The 22,226-nt window shown below is 41.7% G+C and overlaps 1 protein-coding gene across 5 annotated transcripts in view; it reads right to left on the reverse strand.

Annotated features, from left to right (window-relative positions):
* LOC134226680 (transcription factor AP-2-epsilon) overlaps window positions 1-22,226 on the reverse strand; it is a 223,895-nt gene that overhangs the window by 62,122 nt on the left and 139,547 nt on the right. For 3 of the 5 annotated variants that reach the window (XM_062707615.1, XM_062707616.1, XM_062707621.1), the window contains one exon: window positions 152-181. The exons of the other annotated variants lie outside the window; for them this stretch is intronic. In XM_062707615.1, the coding sequence (XP_062563599.1) occupies window positions 152-181 (30 nt within the window). The remainder of the gene's footprint in view (window positions 1-151; window positions 182-22,226) is intronic. 5 annotated transcript variants of the gene reach the window in all.

Genomic DNA, 22,226 nt, shown 5'->3' on the forward strand with positions numbered 1-22,226 from the left:
AATGGGAGGAGCATAAGCAACATAAAGACCCTTTGCAGTACATCCTTTCAAACGGAAAAGACCTCTTTTATTAGCAGAATGGATTTCAATGGTTCCCTGCGTTGCGTTGTCTGCTCACTGAAATGGAAGTTGGACTTATTAATTCAATTACCAGCTGCGATTGAAGGGACGGTGTGAGTGTCTGAAATGGGGAAAAAGAGAAGAAAAAGAAACATATGTTGTTTTGTTTGACATTCGTGTACGGTCTTTACTATACTACACTCTGCCTTTCGTTACGAGACATAATTTTTTAGCCACCGAATGCCGCTGGGTTGAGCTGAAAATCATTTTCCGCGCACACGGGGAGGAAGTGTCTCTGTCGAAGTTCGGGGTGATGTTCTTTCGATTCAATTTCGGATCAAGGATGTTTCTACCCTTTTTCGCTATTTTGCATTGGCTTTCGGTTTGTTGTCGCTCAGAGATGGGTGTTTGTGGGTGATAGGATGGAGCGGTTTATGAAAAGACCGGTGCCCATAAATAACCACCTTACAGCAACCGATGGACGGACACACAGTTTTGCTCTGGAATCCGCCCTGGGGAGATAAGAGGTTGCCGTTTTGCTCATGTGCTGCATGTAATGCTACAGTTGAAGTTCATCGTTTTGAGAAGAAAAATGAGTTGATGTTTTTTTTTCATGCGCGGGAAAAGCTATGAAAATTTTTAGCACAGAATTGAAGTCTGTTCGAATAAATGGATTTAAAAAAAATCTTCTTTCCAGTGCTTCCACTGTTTATTTTATTAATACTAAAATAAAATAAAATAATTCTCTAGACAATAATTATTCTACAAAAGTAGGATAGCAGATTTATTTTCTTAAGTGAATTCACCCGAAAATTAAATTCATCATAGTTAAATTTTTTTTGAAGTTTTTTTTAATGTATAAATATTTGTGGCAGAACAGGAGTGTACGATTGAACGTGTTTCGTATCGGACGTGGATCTGGGTATAAGTTCTGTTTCGTGCGGTCGGAAAGTAAATCAATTAGTGTGTGATTGATCGTCTTAGATGTAGACTAAATAAATGAAATGAATGATCGTCTTAGGTATCGGACGCGGAACCTTCGTGAGGTCCGGGTGTTCAGCTCTTTTTTGTACGCTTTGAAAGTAAATCATTTAGTGCGCGATTGATTGTTTTTCGTATCGGACATGGAACTTTCGCGAGATCCGTGTGCCCTGTTTTTTGTTCATTGCGCGATTAATCGCGAATGATCGTGCTTCGATTAGCACGTAGAACCGTCGTGGTTCTCTGTACAATTTCGCAAGTTCTAGTCAATCACGGAGGAGCAACTACAAAGTGGACGGTCATAATGCTCGTGCTCATGTATAAATATTTGAAGCATGACGGCTATGACAGACTGGGAGATTTTATTCCTTCCTGAAATACCTCCTTTAGGTTGGGCTATGGTATCAAAAGTTATTATCCAAATACTAATTTTAAAACGTGAATAGTAAAAAATAACTTTTTGAAACTTATACCTATTCTGGATTATTCTGTTTATTTAAAAAAATAAGTTTCGACGTTTCCTCTGCCATTCGATTTCATTTGGGCCTATCAAAAACCCTGTAATCGTAGTCGTAAATGTAATCGCAAAGCAAAACTCATTTTCCCGCATGTCCATTCACGTGATTAGTGATGATCGAGTTACGCAGAAATTTGTTTTCATTTGTATGGGTAATCGCCCCCCCACCTTCTACAGGGAGAGGTCACTAACCACCATAGAAACATTTCTTGTCTTCAAAAATCGCCACATGCCCCAGGGAAGGAGATTTCGAACCACTAGAGAAACAGTTTATGCAGCCAAACAGTCGGGAGCAGCCCCAGTATAATTGTGTGAAGCCATTCGGCCGAATGCCATTTGGCCAAAGGCCGCTAGGCCGAAAGTTACTTGGCCGAATATACAATTTGGCCGAACAGACTATTAGGCCGAAAGTCATTTGACCGAAAGTGCCGTACAGCCGGGAAGGTCATTTGGCCGAATAGGTCAATGGCTGAACAAGTTATTTGGCCGAACGAGTCATTCGGCCGAATATGTCGTTCAGCCCAATATGACGTCTCACTTCTCACTCCTAATTTCTCATTTCTCATCGTGAAAAGTGAGTAGTGCGAAATGAAAAGTGAGACGCCACATTACTTACTTTGTATTTTTTACTTTTAATAGGGAGAAGTGACAAATTATGAGTTAGAAATGTGAAGTGAGACGTCTCACTTCTCACTCATCGCTAATAATTTCGCACTTCTCACTTCCCACTGTGAAAAATGAGTATTGCGAAGTAAGAAGTGAGACGTCTCACTTTTCACTTCTCACTAATCATTTCTCATTTTTCACTTCGCACTGTGAAAATGAGAAGTGCGACTTTTCATTTTGCACTACTCACTTTTCACAGTGAAAAAAGTCTCACTTCTCACTCCCATTTCTCACTGTGAAAAGTGAGAAGAGCAAAGAAAGAAGGGAGACGCCTCTTTTCTCATTCATCATTTTTCACTTTTTACAGTGAGAAGAGAGAAATGATAATTGAGGAGTGAGACGTCAGGCGAAGGTTCGGCCAAATGACTTGTTCGACCAAATGACTTGCATCCTGAACAGAACATGAGCCAAGAGCGTGCCTTGGCGTTCTTAGTTTTGAACTCTGAACAGAGTTCAGTGTGCACTGGGTTGGTACGCAAACAAAAACGATCATGGTAACTAAGGTTCCTTAGATTTTGTACTATGCAAAAACATACGAGCATGCTTGATTTATATCCGTTAGATGCCCACGTGTTCTATTACTAGCCGAAAAATGTGTAGCGTGTCGTCGCTTGAATTTGTTTTCCTAGGATACAAGTTGCTTTGTGAGGTCAGTGCTCTTGAACAGTGTGCTCCCAAGTAACATTTTAAGTTTTATAACGCTCTTAAAGACCATATTTTACTCTTCAAGAGTGTTATAAAACCAGCATAAAAACAAAATGTTACTAGGGCTGTGTTCATAACATTTTGAACACGAACACGCGTTCTCGTGTTCAGAATGCATCTTTGCTTGTTCGGCCAAATTACTTGTTCGGCCAAATTACTTGTTCAGCCAAATTACTTATTCGGCCAAATTACTTGTTCAGCCAAATTACTTGTTCGGCCAAATTACTTGTTCGGCTAAATTACTTGTTCGGCCAAACTACTTGTTCGGCCAAATTACTTGTTCAGCCTTGTTGGGCCCTCCTTAGCCGTGTGGTAAGACGCGCGGCTACAAAGCAAGACCATGCTGAGGGTGGCTGGGTTCGATTCCCGGTGCCGGTCTAGGCAATTTTCGGATTGGAAATTGTCTCGACTTCCCTGGGCATAAAAGTATCATCGTGTTAGCCTCATGATATACGAATGCAAAAATGGTAACTTGGCTTAGAAACCTCGCAGTTAATAACTGTGGAAGTGCTTAAGTGAATACTAAGCTGCGAGGCGGTTCTGTTCCAGTGTGGGGATGTAATGCCAATAAGAAGAAGAGCTTGTTCAGCCATATGACTTGCTCGGCCAAATTACTTGTTTGGCCAAATCACTTGTTCAGCCAAATTACTTATTCGGCCAAATTACTTGTTCGGCCAAATGACTTGTTCGGCCAAATGACTTGTTTGGCCAAATTACTTGTTCGGCCAAATTACTTGTTCGGTCAAACTACCTGTTCGGCCAAATTACTTGTTCGGCCAACATGCTTGATCCCGGTTTAGAGTAGCGTTTTTGGGGCGAAGTCGTGTTGAAGGACACTTATCTGCAGAATCGGCTGTCGTTTGTGCCATGGTGAGGAAGAATAACGAAACTCAGTCACGTAAGACTGCTCGAAACTGAAGCTTACGTGCAGATATCGTCGGTGGAAAGAGCTCAAATGGACAGCAAAGTGCTGAGTGTTTCCAAGAAAACCCGAAAGGTGCTAAAGAAGCTAAAAAAAGGATGGCGGGATGCATTGATCGAATAATTTGAGTTGCATCGCCGAAACGGAACATGGGAGCTTAAGACAGCTCCAAAGGTTGCAAGGGCTTGTCGTTACACAACTAGATATAATGACGGCGGAAGATTCAAGAGGACGTCCATATGATGAAGCAACCACTGGGCACATATGCAGTTTGTCGGCATAAACGCAGCATATACAAACTACGGTAGTCGACGAAGTCGGTCGAGGTCGGACGAGTCTCGTCGGTTGACGAAAGCGAAATCCGGCGAGTTGTCAAGGCTCGCAATGCCTTATTGAACTGATTTTCTTGTGGGACGTGAACCATGTCCAAGGTATGGAGATAAAACGCTGCCAAATTCTTAATGGGTCCTGGGTACGTAAAAACCGTAGATACCAGCAGTAGTGGTTTTAAAAACATGAAACAGTACAGCGGCTTGGAAGGCAGGCGGTGTGTACCCGACAGGATAACGCCGTTAGTGCTAGAACATTTGCCAAACGGTAGCCAAACTACATCTGAGAGTCGGTAAAGACAGTGTTCTAACGGGGTACAGCGATACGGACTGGGCAGACGACGCAGAAACAACGCGGTCTATAGGCAAGCAGACGTCAGTTGTGCGTGATCATCGGCACCATGGAAGCCTAATATGTCGGGCTATGCGAAATTGCGAAGCCAGCCAGGAAGCAATCCAGCGTAGTAAACTGTTAAGGAACTGTGCACAAAACACATAGACCGAATTTTTACATTTTCGAAAATTTAGTTATTCAATTACGTTTTGGTATAAAAATATTGCAACAAAAATCAAATTTTGAACAGAACAAAATCAAACTAGAAAAATCCAACCAAATAAAAACCAGTTTGATACAAAATCAAATTTAATCCTCTGTCTACGGCTGCTGTATTTAGATCTCGAACTCAACTTATGGAATTTCCGGTAGATTCGATTCATCATAGAGGTGTGCGCTACGCCGTTGATATTTTTGCATCGGAACGCCGCTGATTAAAATCTGCAACGCCACTGACCCATAATTTTCCACGCTGGTTTAGTTTTGTAAAACTTAAAATATTTTTCATATGTAATTTAAGAATTTCTGCGGACATTGCGAAATATTTCCCGTGCAATATAAGAAAAATTTCTCATGCAAGTTTCGGTAAATATTTTAAGGAGTTTCTGAATAATTTTCGGTGGAAATTTAAGATAATTTCCAATGAAAACTACAAAGACTTTCTTGTGGAAATTGCAAAGATTTTTTATGAAAACTTGAAGAATATTCGGTGGGAAATTCAAATAATTTCCTTTAGAAACTTTGGAAACACTGAGAATTCCAAAGAAAATGCCGTGAAAATTCCGAAGATTTTTTCACGGATATTCCGAAGAGTTCTCGTGGATTTTCAAAGAATATCTCGCACAAATTCCGAAAATAATCAGAAGTATTTCCCGCGGACTTACTTGAATATGTTTTGCGGAAATTTTGAAGGGTTTCTCTTGGATATTTCGTAAAATTTTCCTTGCAAATTCCGGAGATAGTCCCGTAGAGATTCAAAAGAATTTCCTTTGGAAGCTTCAAAACTTTTTCTTGGCAATGGTACAGAATTTTCCATTGAAACTCGAAATAAATCGAAATAAAATCCGAGATAGTTTTAAGCCGAAACCGACTTTTACTTCAGTGAAATCCATAACGTTTGTCTGGAGAAATTTTCAAAACAAAAAAAGTTCCCTTCCCGTACCCCTTCGTAGACAACGTAGACTTTAATTACCCCCCCCCCCCCCTGAGAATCTACGTAGTTTATGGCCAGCCTCTGATTGGTCTAGAAGAGAAGCAAACCCATCAGACAATTCCGAGAAGATAATCAAAGCTGAACCGCTCACGCAGTCCCGCTTCTGTTGTGAACGAGAAGCGTGCTTTTTTCGAAGGTGTTGTACTTTTTACAACGGCGCGAGTCCCCGAAGTTTAAGCTGAATATTCCTCCTGAATATTTTAAGTAATAGATGCTCAGCAATAGTCTTCCGGAATAATTTATTTTATTCGTATCAAGTCAAGTCGTGCGAGTCTCGCTTTTCAACTGTATGAAGCCGTCAGTTGTCATCGTCATGTCATATTGATAATAAGCGAGCGTGCTTATACTCAAAAGTTAGTGAATTTTTTTTCATACCATCAGGTCTTTCCAAATCACATCAATGAGCCGATTGTCCTATTGATATCGAGTTACGAAGATTTGACTATTTATATTATATATTTACCCAACAAAAGACGGGCCCATTTGATCAATACCTCGCTTCGAAAATCGCAGCTGGGAAGTCGCTTGCCAAAATTTATAATAGCTAACAACCACTCAATAAAAGGGGTGATAAAAATTTACCTAAAGAAATTTGCGTCTCTCGCGGTCGGTTGTGGATGCTGAAGAAAGCAATGCTGCATGTCCCTCGCAAATGACGACCGCTGCTGGGATGTCGTCATCGATATCGCAGTCAAGGATGCCATAAAGGATAATTTAGATTGCAGATAAGACGGCGGCGCAAGCTTGTCGCTCGCCAAAGCCAAGAAAGGGGTATGGCACTTCATTCATCTTTGGCTGCCTGTGCTGCTATTTGTACTATGTGCGAAGGCAAAATACCTGTTTCGGACTCCCACTCCTCGGAATGGCATAGGCAGAGGAGAGCCAAAATTCAAAGCCAAAACCATCGCCAAGAAAGTGTCAGTCAGGGGCTAAGGAAACCATTAAAATGATGGATTATCCATCAGTGAATTTACGGGCCACTCTTTAGAAAACGGTCACAAAAAATCCGGAAAGCACCTCTTCACTTTACCTTCTTCCTGCCGCATTGAGGATAAAGGGGAGTTTATGTGAGTTCGGTGAGTATGTGTTGATTATCGCTTAGACGACTTTTATCAGCAAGCGCAATTTGAAGACAATTTTACGCTTCCTAAACATTAAGATAAGCCTACCGGTCGCGCCGCTAGCCGCGGCTGCGGCCGTTGTCAAACCGTTAGCATACCACGTGTTGCAGAGGAGAAGCATCAAGCTCAAGCCAATTCCGGGAAATACATAAAACCCGAGTCTATTCGGAAGCTAGAGCGATAAATTTACTACTCTCCTGGGCGGTGGCGGCGCGGCGGCGATGCCTAATACCGACCTGATGGACCAATGAATGCGACTGATCTAATGTAATTGGAAGCTCCTTGCCTTTGCCTGTATCTGCGACCGATTTGATGGTGGATTTCGATCTATTCAAAATCATTGCAGTAAAAAAAATAAGCGGAGCTGAATTCGAAACCCAAGCCGGGATTATCTGCTGGGTCGTATCTTTCTTAGGTGTGTGCCCAGAGCTGGGTCCAGTTGTGATGTGTTTTTGGTTGCCGGTTTTGGAATAGTGATGCTGGCCCGGAGACAAAGTGCACATTCGGTCGTAATAGGAAATCAATGAACATGTAGCGAGATGGTTCACCGGCATGCGCCGCCACCTTACCAGCTGGACTGATCAATTCGAAGAAGCTAAACGGAGAAATGCACATTAATTTTAATCAATACGGTGGGACCTTCTCTTTTGGCTACCTTTAAAGTTCGATTAATTGTGATAGATATCTCCATTTTTGGAATGAGTGTCTTGATCATAGTTTGAACGTTACGTTAGACCAGCATACGTTCAATATTGACAGGTTCAGTGCTGTTAAAAACAAACATTGAAATTGGTGTTTTACTGGCTTCAAATTCTGTAAATCAAGAATCTTAGTTTTTATTTATTTATCTATGTTTGTGCTGACAGTGATTCCAAACGTATTTTACTGTATTTAATTCTGGTATTGAGCCTTGACCACAAAGCCAGCACTTCGTTTCACTTACTCGGACCTCTCATGGCTTAATTACTGTACACAGCAAATACTAATCGAATTAATCCGATGTGCGGTGCAAAAAAAACGACCCCAAAACTCATTCCAACCAAAACACAAAGACTCTATTCTTTGCAACCGCAGCTTGCATGCCTCCTATCTCACAGCGTGGTGGCGGCAGTGTCCATCTCAAAAGCGCGCGTGTCCATTGCCGCAAATTTGATTAATGTCTTCATCCCACCAGTAGTGTAGTGCGGTGATTTTTAAGTCCTAAGCCCTAAGCCGCCGCAAATCGGCAACGCGCTGTGCGCTAAATTCGCGCATCGTATAATTGCTTGCTATTCTCGTGCTACTTCTTACGGCGGTGTGGACCGATTGTTAATTTAGGTGAAAGCTTTTGTTGCGCTGGTACCAAATTTGTCTTTCTTAATTCGTTGTAAGGACGATTTGTAGAATTTTGGAAGTGATTCATTTCGTGTTTTAAAACAAAAATTGGACGAATCGTTAAAATATGTTCAAAGACTTTAGTATTTAGATTTATAAACTTTAGTATAGAATTCAGCTCTCAAGAATTAACTTGAAACTTGTAGATCTGAAGCCCCGTCGTCGACGTAGACATTCGTCTACGAATTAATCATATTTGAAGGTGATAGAAGCGGGGACTTCCGAGGTAGGTACTGACATTTTTCTACGCCTCTATAAACAGAAAGTGAACCTAAACCAACACAACCTACTTTTTGCAGCATGGTAGGAAAGGGACGGACAAACATATGTGAATTTCTTCCCCGAGGACATTTGACATCAGAAAACATTTTAAAAAGCAGAAGCCGACCGTGAAAGGAGCCGAAACGCACCGCGGCCATATGTACTTCTCCACAAATAATTAGCAATATGTTTCACTTTGCTGTTGTTTGAGGTACCAGGACCCGGACCATCGTGATTCGTGTACAGATAATCAGACTCCGCCATTAACAGAGAAATGTATCGCCATCATTGCACAGACTTTTCCCGTTTGCCTTCCATTGACTATGTGTCGTGAAAATATGGACAATCGACAGAAAATCTTATATGAATTAACATTATTAAATATTCAGTCAAATTTTTATTTTTATTTTTTCAAAATTAATAAACGATTAATAAACACTATTACCAAAATAAATATCAAAATAACGACAACACTATTCTCCACCCATTTCAGAAATTGTTACATCTGCGTGTCTTTGCTTCATTGATATAGCAGTTAAATTGCAAACCCCATGCAAGCTGACAAAATGCAGGCCGACGACGACGACGCGTCAGATTGGTTGATGATGTTTGAAAAATACTGCCCCAGGGCAGGTTATCATTCATGCTGGGTGCTTCCGAGTGCGAAGAATGGGTTTTGTTAATAATTTGTACCAATTGCCGAAAAGATGAAGGGTTCTAGGTTCGCTGCTATTCGGACCACATCGTAGGTAGGTGCAAAGGATTCTTCTCGGATATGGTTCTGTGTTTGTTGGGAATGGAAGCGGTTGCCGAATTAACACAGAAAGGAAGTTAATCTTTTTTAACGTTTGGGTGCAGCTATTAGGTTGGATTGAATAATTTCCGAAATTGGAGTTTGAAAGTGGGGTCTTTTTTAGTTGCGACGATACATCACTCGGGTAGATTGGAAGATTTTTTGTATTATTTTGAAGGATGTTTTCACTGCAAAATATTTATGGCGGTTTATCGCGAAAAAATGTCTAATGAACAGAAATTCATGATTTTAAAAGTTTTGAAATTTTTCCCATTGTCAGTACGCACAATGCACAAAAATATTTGCGTGCAACTCGACGTTGACGCCTTTTTGACGTCTTTTTACTTAATTCAAATTATTATTTATTCTATAGAAACTTAAGATGAAACTGTCCAGAATCAAATTTATTTTTACCTCGCATTTTCATCTTCTTATTTCAGCTTCATCATCTTTTTATTTTAGCTTTGCTGCGTCGCAGCAAGCGTGGACTAAAAAGATGATAGCTGATCGTTGCTTCATTATTGCAAGTGGTGCCCTTGAAAACGCGAGGTGAAATGAAATTGGATCCCGAAAAGTTTGTCCTTAATGGTATTTTGTATTTTATGAAGTTTAATGGGTCATGAAGTAAAAATGTAAAACTGTAAAGTAAAAATATAAATAAAAAGAAACAAATATCCAAATATGGATGTTTTTTTTTCCTTATTTATGTAGTTTGCTAAGAACGGATCGTACATAATCTACAACCTTTTCTATTCTGATTTTTACTAAATTCTCTAAAGATATGTTTTAGCAAAACTTTCTAGTTCAACTAAGGTCAACCGAAAGATTATCATTTCCTTCTAATAGCATATCTTGACGTAGGACTACATTTTTATTTATATTTTGTCAAATTTCCTGTTTGGTTTGAATTAAAGTTCAACATCTCTGACTTTTTAGATTTTTCGACAAAATGCTTAAATTTTTTAATTTTTTTTCAAATTTCCAACTATTTTTTTTTAATTTTAAATACAAAATTTCGTATTTTGTTTTAAATTACCCAAAAAAAAAACTGAAATTGATCTTTTTTCGGTATTTTTCTGTCATTCATATGTTTTCATTAAATAGGGAAAAATTTCTGATTTTTCTTCCGGGACAATAGGGAAATCAAGAAATCACAAATTTTTATATTGACGATTGACTCAAGAAAAATTGCACGTTAAGACAGAGGCATGCACCTGTGTTGTATCTGTTACAGGATAACAGTAGTTGAGACTTTGTCTACGTGGTTTACTCACAGTATTTCGCAAGACTTTTTATGTACAGGTTATCCGACTTCGTCAGTAGATGGGAATAACCAGCGCGTGGGGAAACATACATTTTCAGTGCAAAACGTAACCAAACGAGCATAAATTCCATACAAAAATCCAAGATGGCTGAGTTGGGGATATTGACAAGTCGGATAACCTGTACATAAAAAAATCTTGGTATTTCGTTCGATTTCAAATGCACCACCTACGGGAGCCTACCCGGAACACTTTCTTAGGTTGTATCGAACATCCTTTCTTTCTATCTTGGAGTATGGTAATTTTTGTTTCCAGTCGGCGGCACAGTATTACAGAAGACATATTCAGTATACATCGCTTAACTAGCAGCAATATACTACACACGGGAGTATATTGCAAGACTCCCAACTGAGCACTTCTTTATCTTTATCGACAGTCTAAGTTCTCTGAAGGCTGTTCGATCGATGAAGTCGGTTAACGATTCAGCGTTTCTTTCAATATCTCTCTCGAAATTGGGTGCTTTATTGGAACGTTACCACACCATCACCATGTTATGCGTTCCTTCTCATTGCTCAATTCCGGGAAATGAGAAATCGGACTATGGAAGGTAGGCGCTATGGAAGGCAATATAATGAGCGACAAATCGCCTTTTGATTATTTTTATTTTATTAGCAGAAATGGAAAAATTGAGATAAGGTTAAATAGCTGCATTCTATTCTTCAGGTATTGAAAAGGCCATGGGTTGAACGTAGGACGTGATTTTATTTTTCGAACGATGTGTAGATTAATGTGTAATCACTACTCGCAAAATGTACATACCTTTCGGATTGGGCTTTCTGGAAGCAACCTATGTGCCTGTGGCAACTATTAGGATATCGAGCACGTCGTTTGGGGTTGTGTCGAGCATCGTAAAACAAGATCTAAGTTGACTGAAGCTGTCCGGGTTCAAGGAAAACAAATAAAACACGTAGGGGAAGTTTTGGCGGGCCTTGATTTAGAGTATATGAGCCTTATCTATCTGTTTTTGAAAGAGATTGATGTTAAAATTTGATTCTTTGTGTGTCCCCTGTCTGCCGCATTGTCCTCTTTTTTCCCCTTGTCATGAGACGAGACGACTCGAGTCAAGTACGAGACACTGAAGACGACCTTAATGTTGAGGTCGAAATACGTATCTGGCAAGGTACAATCAAGTGGTGGAAATAAATAGGAAGGTACAAACTCGTATTATGACAAGTAAGACATTCCACTAAAAAGCTCAAAATAATTTTCTTAACTCTTTTTTTCGTTGTCTTCCGTCTTGTTTGTTTTTTCGTCCTCCATTACAGATCAATGCCAAAATCCACTATCAAAATAAATCACAATCAATAATTTGAGAACTCTAAGACCCTCTTTTTTTCCTATTGTGTATTTTTGATCCCTAACCGAGTACGTCGGGTGCCCAAACTAACTCTAACTTTTATATGTTATGAGGGAAACCAAACGTACTGTACGGAATAAATTAAACGGAATAAATAAAATGAATCAATAAAATCAATAAAATCAATAAAATCAATAAAATCAATAAAATCAATAAAATACAAATAAACACAAATACAAATACAATAAAATCAATAAAATAAAAAAAAACCGATGAAATCAATAATTGTGTTTCGTTGGTTTCTGCATCTTGCTTCATGAATTTCTCTGAAAGCGTGAAGAAGGTGAAGAAGGATTCTAACGAGTTTCACCTTGAAAAGAAGTCACATTCACCGTTGTTTTGATCCGGCAAACACTTATTTCTAAAGAAATGATGGACTTTATTATAGGTAACCGCACACTTTTAAAGAAGGAATCACATCCATCATTGCCCTTACCCGGGAGAGAGCCTACTTACAAGGGAGGAATCACATTCACCTTTGGTTTTTTTCGGGAATTCGCATACTTTCAAAACAAGGATTACATCTACCAGACAAGTGTGCTGATTCGGGAAAACGCCTTACCGGAAACGCTTACTTTCAAGGTAGGAATAATATCCACCGTTGCTTTATTCCAAGCAAACGTATATTTACAAAGCATAATTTTTTTTCCGGAGACTCCAGTGAAGGATTTCTCGCGGAAATTTCGAAAATTAGAAAGAATCACTTGCAGTTTCCAAAGAAGTTCCTGACGAAAAAAAATAGTAGGATCTGCAATAAAATCCAAGTGCAAATTTAGATTTTTTTTAGAAAATATAGAAAACTTCGTAGAATTTTCCTGCTCAGCACAGAAAAAGAAAAGTTGTGGGCAGCAGGGACTATGTCCGAAGGCTTGACGATCCCTCCCCAGGCCATCTGCGAGTTGCGGCGCCTGCCTAGGATGTGGTGGGGTTTGACAGTGGGCCCTGTTAAACCTCTATAAAAAGCTGCATGTATCCGCAGGCAGGCTCCGCCGAAACGACGGTGTGCCGCTTAAAGCGCATAAGCCCAAGTCTCGATGTTAGGTGGGACGCTAAACAGAACTGACACGACGGCCCTCCGACGAGACAGGAGGTTTGCGCAGGCCCAATGAGCTGCCTTTAAAAACAACCATTACGACAAACATAGAAGATAATACGACTCGATACAATTGGCAACGACCTGGGCGACGAATAAAGGATCACGATTGGAAGCTTGGAACATGGAACTGCAAGTCGCTAGGCTTCGCAGGTTGCGACAGGATAATCTACGATGAATTACATCCCCGCAACTTTGATGTCGTAGCGCTGCAGGAAATCTGCTGGACAGGACAGAAAGTGTGGAAAAGCGGGCATCGAGCGGCTACCTTCTACCAAAGCTGTGGCACCACCAACGAGGTGGAAACCGGCTTCATAGTGCTGGGTAAGATGCGCCAACGCGTGATTGAGTGGCAGCCAATCAAAGCAAGGATGTGCAAGCTGAGGATTAAAGGCCGTTTCTTCAACTATAGCATCATCAACGTGCACTGCCCACACGAAGGGAGATCCGACGACGAGAAAGAAGCGTTCTATGCGCAGCTGGAGCAGACATACGATGGATGCCCACTGCGGGACGTCAAAATCGTCATCGGTGACATGAACGCTCAGGTAGGAAAAGAAGAAATTTATAGACCGGTCATCGGACCGGATAGTCTGCATACCGTATCGAACGACAACAGCCAACGATGCATAAACTTTGCAGCCTCCCGCGCAATGGTAGTCCGAAGCACTTCCTTCCCCGCAAGAATATCCACAAGGCCACATGGAAATCACCTAATCAAGTAACGGAAAACCAAACCCTAATCGACGGTAAATTCTTCTCCGACATCACGAACGTACGCACTTACCGCAGTGCGAATATTGAATCCGACCACTACCTCGTTGCAGTATGCCTGCGCTCAAAACTCTCGACGGTGATCAACACGTGTCGGAGTCGTCCGCCGTGGCTAAACATTGGGCGGCTACAAGACGGTAGGCTAGCCCAAGCTGGAAGTGGCACTCCCAACGAAAGTGCAGCTAGGCGCAGCATCTCTTGAAGATGGCTGGAGAGATATTAGATCCGCCATTGGAAGCACCACAACCGCTGCACTAGGCACGGTGGCTCCGGATCAGAGAAACGACTGGTATGACGGCGAATGTGAGCAGTTAGTTGAGGAGAAGAATGCAGCATGGGCGAGATTGCTGCAACACCGCACGAGGGCGAACGAGGCACGATACAAACGGGCGCGGAACAGACAAAACTCGATTTTCCGGAGGAAAAAGCGCCAGCAGGAAGATCGAGACCGTGAAGAGACGGAGGAACTTTACCGCGCTAATAACGCACGAAAGTTCTATGAGAAGTTGAACCGTTCACGTAAGGGCCACGTGCCACAGCCCGATATGTGTAAGGACATAAACGGGAACCTTCTTACAAACGAGCGTGAGGTGATCCAAAGGTGGCGGCAGCACTACGAAGAGCACCTGAATGGCGATATGGCAGACAACGGTGGCGGTATACCTAGGAGCACGCGCGCAGGACATGCGACTTCCGGCTCCAAATCTCCAGGAAATCCAGGAGGAGATCGGCCGGCTGAAAAACAACAAAGCCCCTGGAGTTGACCAACTACCAGGAGAGCTGTTTAAACACGGTGGTGAGGCACTAGCTAGAGCGCTGCACTGGGTGATTACCAAGGTTTGGGAGGATGAGGTTCTGCCGCAGGAGTGGATGGAAGGTGTCGTGTGTCCCATCTACAAAAAGGGCGACAAGCTGGATTGTAGCAACTACCGCGCAATCACATTGCTGAACGCCGCCTACAAGGTACTCTCCCAAATTTTATGCCGCCGACTAACACCAATTGCAAGAGAGTTCGTGGGACAGTACCAGGCGGGATTTATGGGTGAACGCTCTACCTCAGACCAGGTGTTCGCCATACGTCAGGTATTGCAGAAATGCCGCGAATACAACGTGCCCACACATCATCTATTTATCGACTTCAAAGCCGCATATGATACAATCGATCGGGACCAGCTATGGCAGCTAATGCACGAAAACGGATTTCCGGATAAACTGATACGGTTGATCAAGGCGACGATGGATCGGGTGATGTGCGTAGTTCGAGTTTCAGGGGCATTCTCGAGTCCCTTCGAAACGCGTAGAGGGTTACGGCAAGGTGATGGTCTCTCGTGTCTGCTATTCAACATCGCTTTGGAGGGAGTAATACGAAGGGCAGGAATTGACACGAGTGGTACGATTTTCACGAAGTCCGTCCAGTTATTTGGTTTCGCCGACGACATTGATATCATGGCACGTAACTTTGAGAGGATGGAGGAAGCCTACATCAGACTGAAAAGCGAAGCTAAACGGATTGGACTAGTCATCAATACGTCGAAGACGAAGTACATGATAGGAAGAGGCTCAAGAGAGGTCAATGTAAGCCACCCACCACGATTTTCTATCGGTGGTGACGAAATCGAGGTGGTTGAAGAATTCTTGTACTTGGGCTCACTGGTGACCGCCGATAACGATACCAGCAGAGAAATTCGGAGACGCATAGTGGCTGGAAATCGTACGTACTTTGGACTCCGTAAGACGCTCCGATCGAATAGAGTTCGCCGCCGTACCAAACTGACTACCTACAAAACGCTTATAAGACCGGTAGTTCTCTACGGGCACGAGACCTGGACGATGCTCGTGGAGGACCAACGCGCACTGGGAGTTTTTGAAAGGAGTGTTGCGTACCATCTATGGTGGGGTGCAGATGGCGGACGGTACGTCGAGGAGGCGAATGAACCACGAGTTGCATCAGCTGTTGGGAGAACCATCCATCGTTCACACCGCGAAAATCGGAAGACTGCGGTGGGCCGGGCACGTAGCCAGAATGTCGGACAGTAATCCGGTGAAAATGGTTCTCGACAACGATCCGACGGGAACAAGAAAGCGAGGTGCACAGCGGGCAAGGTGGATCGATCAGGTGGAGGACGATTTGCGGACCCTCCGCAGACTGCGTGGTTGGCGAAGTGCAGCCATGGACCGAGCTGAATGGAGAAGACTTTTATGTGCAGCACAGGCCACTCCGGCCTTAGTCTGATAATAAATAAAAACAGAAAAAGTACACATGTTGCTATTAGTGATTTGCACCCATAACGGATCACAAAGGGGCGGAGCTAATGGGCTTATCTTATCAAATACAAAAAAACTGTTTTCCGCGCTCAAGTCGTTTATTTGGAGATTCCGAGGAGAGTGGTCCTAAAGCTTCGAAGAGCTGTATCGGCATCGATGGTGGTCGTCAGACCAGTGTCTCGCGTATGCTTCATTTCAACGGAGAATCCACGGAGAGCGGACACGATGTAGATACGGCTGCAGAGTGATGACATCGGTAGGGGGCCCAGCAGTACGCTTCAACATCAGTGGTGATCATGCAGCAGGCTACTGCGTCGGTAAAATCCCCAGTGGCGATGCTTGCTGCAGAAAACTCGTTGTCGGTGGCAGCAGCATTCAAGGGAAATTTATTGGCATAGTGATTGTAAAGGCCAATTAAAAGAATCACAAGCGTGGGTCGGAGGGAGATGATGCAATAAATTTATTCAAATGGATAGCGTCTGTAGCAGCCAAATGAAATTTTCTCATAAGATTCTGATTTTAGTTTTGCTGCTGCTAGGGAATTAAAAGGCGCATTATTGAAAATAAATTCGTTTTTCACAGTACTATTATTTTGCACAAGAGGAGGTTGATTCGAGAGAAATTTCTTCACAGTGCAAAACTCAATCGTTTGGCGATGGCAGAAAGTTGCCGTTCGTACAGGTTTACAAGCAGAGAAATTTCTTGCAAGATTTTGGCCTTAGTTGATATTGTAGATTCAAAACACGCCTTATTGAATATACATAAATGGGTTTATTTTAGGATCACTGTTTGTACAAAAGAGAATTATAAATTATAAAATAAAACTGCTTCATCAACCCATGGCAAAGATCATTTATTTCATATCATTTTCATTATTTCCTGAGAAGTACCGATTTTCTTTTTCTGATGCACCTTTTTTTTCGTTTGTCGGGTGAAGATCACTGCGTCCAGATTTTAGGACTATTGTGATATACCCTTTTGCTGTGAAATACGCAAGTTATCTCAGTAACATGTTTGTCACTGAGATACCTTGGTATCGACTGAACTCAAGACCATCTATTATTGATGAATAGAGATCCTGAGTTACAGTATGTGACTCCCCATTCTGGCGAGACTAGCTTTATGAAGCCAACCACGTCCTTGGGGAAAAGATCCATATGTCAGCAGGCCCTAAAAGGGCTTGCTGAGAACTTTGAACCTACGTTGAGTGAGTGCACTGCAATAGCAGAGGATGTGTTCTGATGTTTCTCTCTCCTCGTCACAGAAGCGGCAATTTGAGGTTTGGATTGCTCCGATCTTTTGTAGATGGTATCTGCAGGGGCAGTGTCCAGTTATTAGACCGGTGTAGATGTTGAGATCCCTTTTGTTGAGACCTAATAGTTGTTGGGTTTTCTTGGGGTTAATTGTTACGAGCCTTTTGGATTGGCTCGTATGGGAAAATGCATTCCAGTTTGATGTGATTTGACTGACCATATATTTGTTCAGTTCCATTTTTACAGAGCATCCCGCAGAAGGGCTCAGGGCCAATGAACCTTTCATTAGATCCATTCCTGGCTAGCTCATCAGCAATCTCGTTTCCCTCTAGACCCGTATGTCCTGGGATCCAATATAGGTAGACTCGATTGCGTATGGATAAGTTTTTCAAAGCCAGAATGCATTCCCACACTAGCTTTGAGTTACAAGTGTAGTTATTAAGCGACTTAAGTGCCGCTTGGCTGTCAGAGAAAATACATATTTTTGCAAATCTATACTTTCTCCTCAGGCATAATAACACGCATTCTAATATTGCATATATTTCCGCCTGAAATACTGTGGGCCACTGTCCTTAGTGGACAGAATTTTTTGTTGTAGGGCCATAGATTCCGGATCCTGTCAGATTATTCATTTTCGAACCATCTGTGAAGAAATTTATAGAGCCTGTTGGAACGCTTGGTCCACCTCCTTCCCACTCCTGGCGGGAAGGAATGAACACATCGTAAGGTAAGTCATAATTGACTACCGTTTCCATCCAGTCACTACAAATTCCTATTGCGGGATTTATGGCAAATTCATTTAATATGCTGAGGTGACCCGTAAGGTCTCCCGACAGCAGTGTTTTTGTTCTCTTTAACCTTAGAGCACTTTTTCCGCTTCCAGCTTTATGAATTGATCTGCACCTTTGTAATAACTAACATTGCAATAGTAATTTTCAGTTCGCTGTCAAACAACATATATGCGAAGAAACAGCACATTTTTATTTTCGTTGTTAAATGATAACAGAACGCGTATCTCACCCTGAGTGTGATTGTTTTCGTATTCTTGCTATACAGGAGTGGATCCGTTGGTGGCAAAATGGGGAAACAATGTTAGCAAAGTTGAGGAGGATACCCCCATGTTGACCTTGTTGGGTTTATAGTTGAAGAGTAGAGGACTAGGGGGAAACTTTAGACACCAGCAAATTTCATGTTCAACTGAGTATTGTACCCGTACCCCACAGAGTTTACAAACGATCTGAGACTGGGAATATCGTTCCAAAGTGCTGTGGAACATTTGACCTTCCGTTGCTGCGTGGTCTAGGAAGAACCAATGGGCGTTCCAATCCAGACTGACAATATTCTTAATCCAGACTTAAACGTCAATCAGTGGAACCGATGCCGTGAAACGTCGGCCTCGGTGGCCGATCTCAGCCAAAATGTCCGCAGTAACGTATCCTGGGACCACACAGTGCCACACAGCCGACATTATCTCGAAAAGGAACCGCTTCATTCCATATAGCAGTATGCTGTCAACCAAAGCTTGGCCGATGTGATACCGAGTGACTCTAGGATTTGTCCTATGCGGCTTTGATAGCTAGGTTAGTCATCGCTCAGCAGCCCGTTTTGACCGCTCTGAAATGATGACTAGAGTCAAGTACGAGACACTGAAGACGGCCTTACTGTTGAGGTCGAAATACGTATCTGTCAAGATACAATTAAGTGGTGGAATTCAATGGGATTGTATAAACTCGTCTTATGACAGGGGAAAAACAACAAATTAGGAATATGTGAGAAGTTTACCTAACGTTGGGAAGCAGCGCTTACTACAAGCTTAAAACTTCAGTGTTTCATAAAGAGTAAAAAAAAAAAGTCAACTAGCTCAATAAATCCAAATGAGTCAATTGTTCTTACACTGGCGCATACTTTTGTTTTACAGATGTGCTGGAATTGCGGCTAGGGGCAGTATATGTCCATCGCAATGAAGCAAATTGACAAATGAGTTAACTGGCCAAGAGCATAATTCAACTAATGAGCTACCGTAAAGTGTTCAATCTTTTCAATCAGATCTAAGAATGTACCGTGAGGGGCCGAAATCCGTACAGCATGAAAGTCCGTCTACCTATCTCATGAATTAAAGAGATTTAAAGGTAATTAATATATAAATAATTTATCTTATCCTGTTCATATACTTGTCAGTAAAATTTTTGGCCATTGAAAAAGAAAGTAGGCTTTGAAATTAAAATAACAAAAATCAAAAATAATTCGCCACCATGCCAACGCGGAGTTTCAGGCGCCATTTGTTCGCGTGTTGATAATGATTATACCAAAAGTGCCTGTGTTTAAATTGCAATTAACAATGAATAAAGTAAGCTCATGGAATACAAATCAAACGGATCTCTTCTCAAGGTGTTAATTGAATTATTTAAAGTGATAGTCTAGTCAATTGTGGTGCTTTGATTTAAAAATTAAGTGAACAAATAGCTGTACGGATTTTGATCCTTTGATTCGAAATCCGTCCACCGTGCACGGACTTCGATTTAGGAGGTGTTGGTTTGCTTTATTATTTTAATCAAGTTTTTATCTCGTTAAAGTGGAACACTTCTATACTCTTGCAACTGAATCAACGACGAACGTCTCATTTACATTTGATTACATGTAACGAAGTGTACGGATTAACAAACTGAGTTGACTTTGATCAATTTATAAAGAAAATCGGAATACAAATATTTCAAATGTATTGTTCATCTTCTTATATTTTTATTTCAGCTGATTCAGGGGTCCGGTCAGGCGTGGATTTTGACCTGTCAGCACGGCTCCTGTAGTAGGTCGCCGAACCAGGCCATCATTCCATCATTCAGCAATTCTCGAAAACCCGTGACCTAACCCCGTGATCGCCATCTTGTCCGGTGCCGATCGGTGTACGGCGGGCGCAAGCGATAATTCGGTCAATCAGGCCAAACGCCAAAAATCAACAAAATCTATCGCCAGGATTATAAATCATGTTGCTACAATTTAATCATTAATCTTCTTTTCTAATGTAGCTTTTTCATTTCGTGTGTATGGCTCAGGTCTTTTGCCTCCACGGGATCCATTGATGGTCACTCAGCCACTAGCCGACAGCAGCGGGCGCGCGAACACACGTCTAGATCCCCGTTCGGTTTTTGCACATCGTTGGAACCCGCCAGCAGAGCTCACACGTGATTGGACGCGTTTCGTATGCGTATGACGGTGGGGTGGCGAAACTGAAAGCCGAAAGACGGAAAATCGAAAGGGACTAAAAGTCGAAGGACAAAAGTTCGAACGTTCGACTAGTGAAGCAGAAAATGTTCGAATTGAGCCAATACCAAATTTTTAAAACGACTTATCTGCTTTTGTAAACAAAGGTCCAAACGTCGATTTGACGAATTTGAAAGCACGCCCACGCAAACCAACACCATCAATACGTAGGTGGAGGCTTCTTTTACCTGTTAATGGTGTTGGTTTGCGTGGGCGCGCTCGACGTTTGAATCTTTGCTTATAAAATCGATTAAGTCATTTTGAAAATTTGGTATCGAGTTCTTACGTTCAATTTTTTTTAATTTTTGGTTGATACAATGGTTAATACGATGCCCACATTCTACAATATAAAGATTTCAAAACTTGTATTTAAATTTTCGTTTTTCGACCTCACGTCTTTCGAGCACTTCTACGTAAACTCATGTACGCCATGCGCGCCACCAACACCAAACCGTCGCAAACGCGTCGGGACTAAATTAGAAATGTAATTAATTTTATCTACCCAGCATCTCCTTTCACCTCTTCGTATATGCGAGAGTGAGCCTGATTTGCGCAAAATTAAAGAAAAAAGAAAACATTAGCATCGTGTTCGTTTATGGTGCAAATAAAAAAAAAACTAAACTAAACCCAAAACATTTGAAAACTGCCATGATGTGGTTCATTGCCGCAGCACTATATAGCATACACCGCATTTTTTGTTTGTGTTTTGTGAACATAACAAGTGATCCGTATCTCGGACCAGGCAGTAAAAAATTCGATTTACCAATCAGACCAGTTTGGTTGTCGATCGGTCGGAGGAATTGATTAGAAAACTTCTACTTTTCACTAGAAAATTTCACCTTCCGGAAGAGGTGGCGGCAGGAGGGAGTTTGCCGAGTTGATTGATCTTGTATTTATGACTCTATCGTAAAACAGGTTGGTTACTGGTCAAATAGCAGGTTTTGTTTGTTGACGAAAATAGCGGAAACATGCCCATTCAGGTGAAGTTTGGCCTTTTATGATTTTATTGTTCATTTACGTGACAATTTAGTCCATTCGAATTGCGAAACAATTGAATGTTTCATAAATATTTACTATATTCAGGAGTATAAGAAAAGAAGTGATCAGAAATCATTTCTATACTTGTTTGGCAAAATAGTAATTTGTCGTAAAGCAATTTTCGACACTCTTTTTAAGGAAGATAAGCTGAGGACTGAAGCTATGTTGGACTATACTTGGACGTGCTGAAGTATCTGATTGCAAGCAAAGATAGATATTGATCTCGTAATGTTGGTGAGGGCGTACTGATGGAATAGGATGCATTTACAGTAGCAGATGCAACTGGACATGCATGTGACGGGTAATCTAATCCTTGAATTGGAAAATTATGATCATGTTTACTACATATAGTGAAGATGTAGCTTCCCTGTTATCTAGAGTAGCTAATGAATTGAAGAAATCGACTTGTAGGTATCGAATGAGGTGACAATGACTTGCAACGAATCGAATTCCAAATTTAACAACCGATAAAAGAAGGCTCGTGCACATTAATTCCACGATAGAGGTACTTCAATCTCCCAATTTCCACACTGAAGATCAAGCCGCGCTATCTCCGTTGGGGCTCGTGCGACTCCACTCCTTCGCGCTCA

This window comes from Armigeres subalbatus, chromosome 3 (assembly GCF_024139115.2).
Source record: "Armigeres subalbatus isolate Guangzhou_Male chromosome 3, GZ_Asu_2, whole genome shotgun sequence".
Lineage (NCBI taxonomy): Eukaryota > Metazoa > Arthropoda > Insecta > Diptera > Culicidae > Armigeres > Armigeres subalbatus.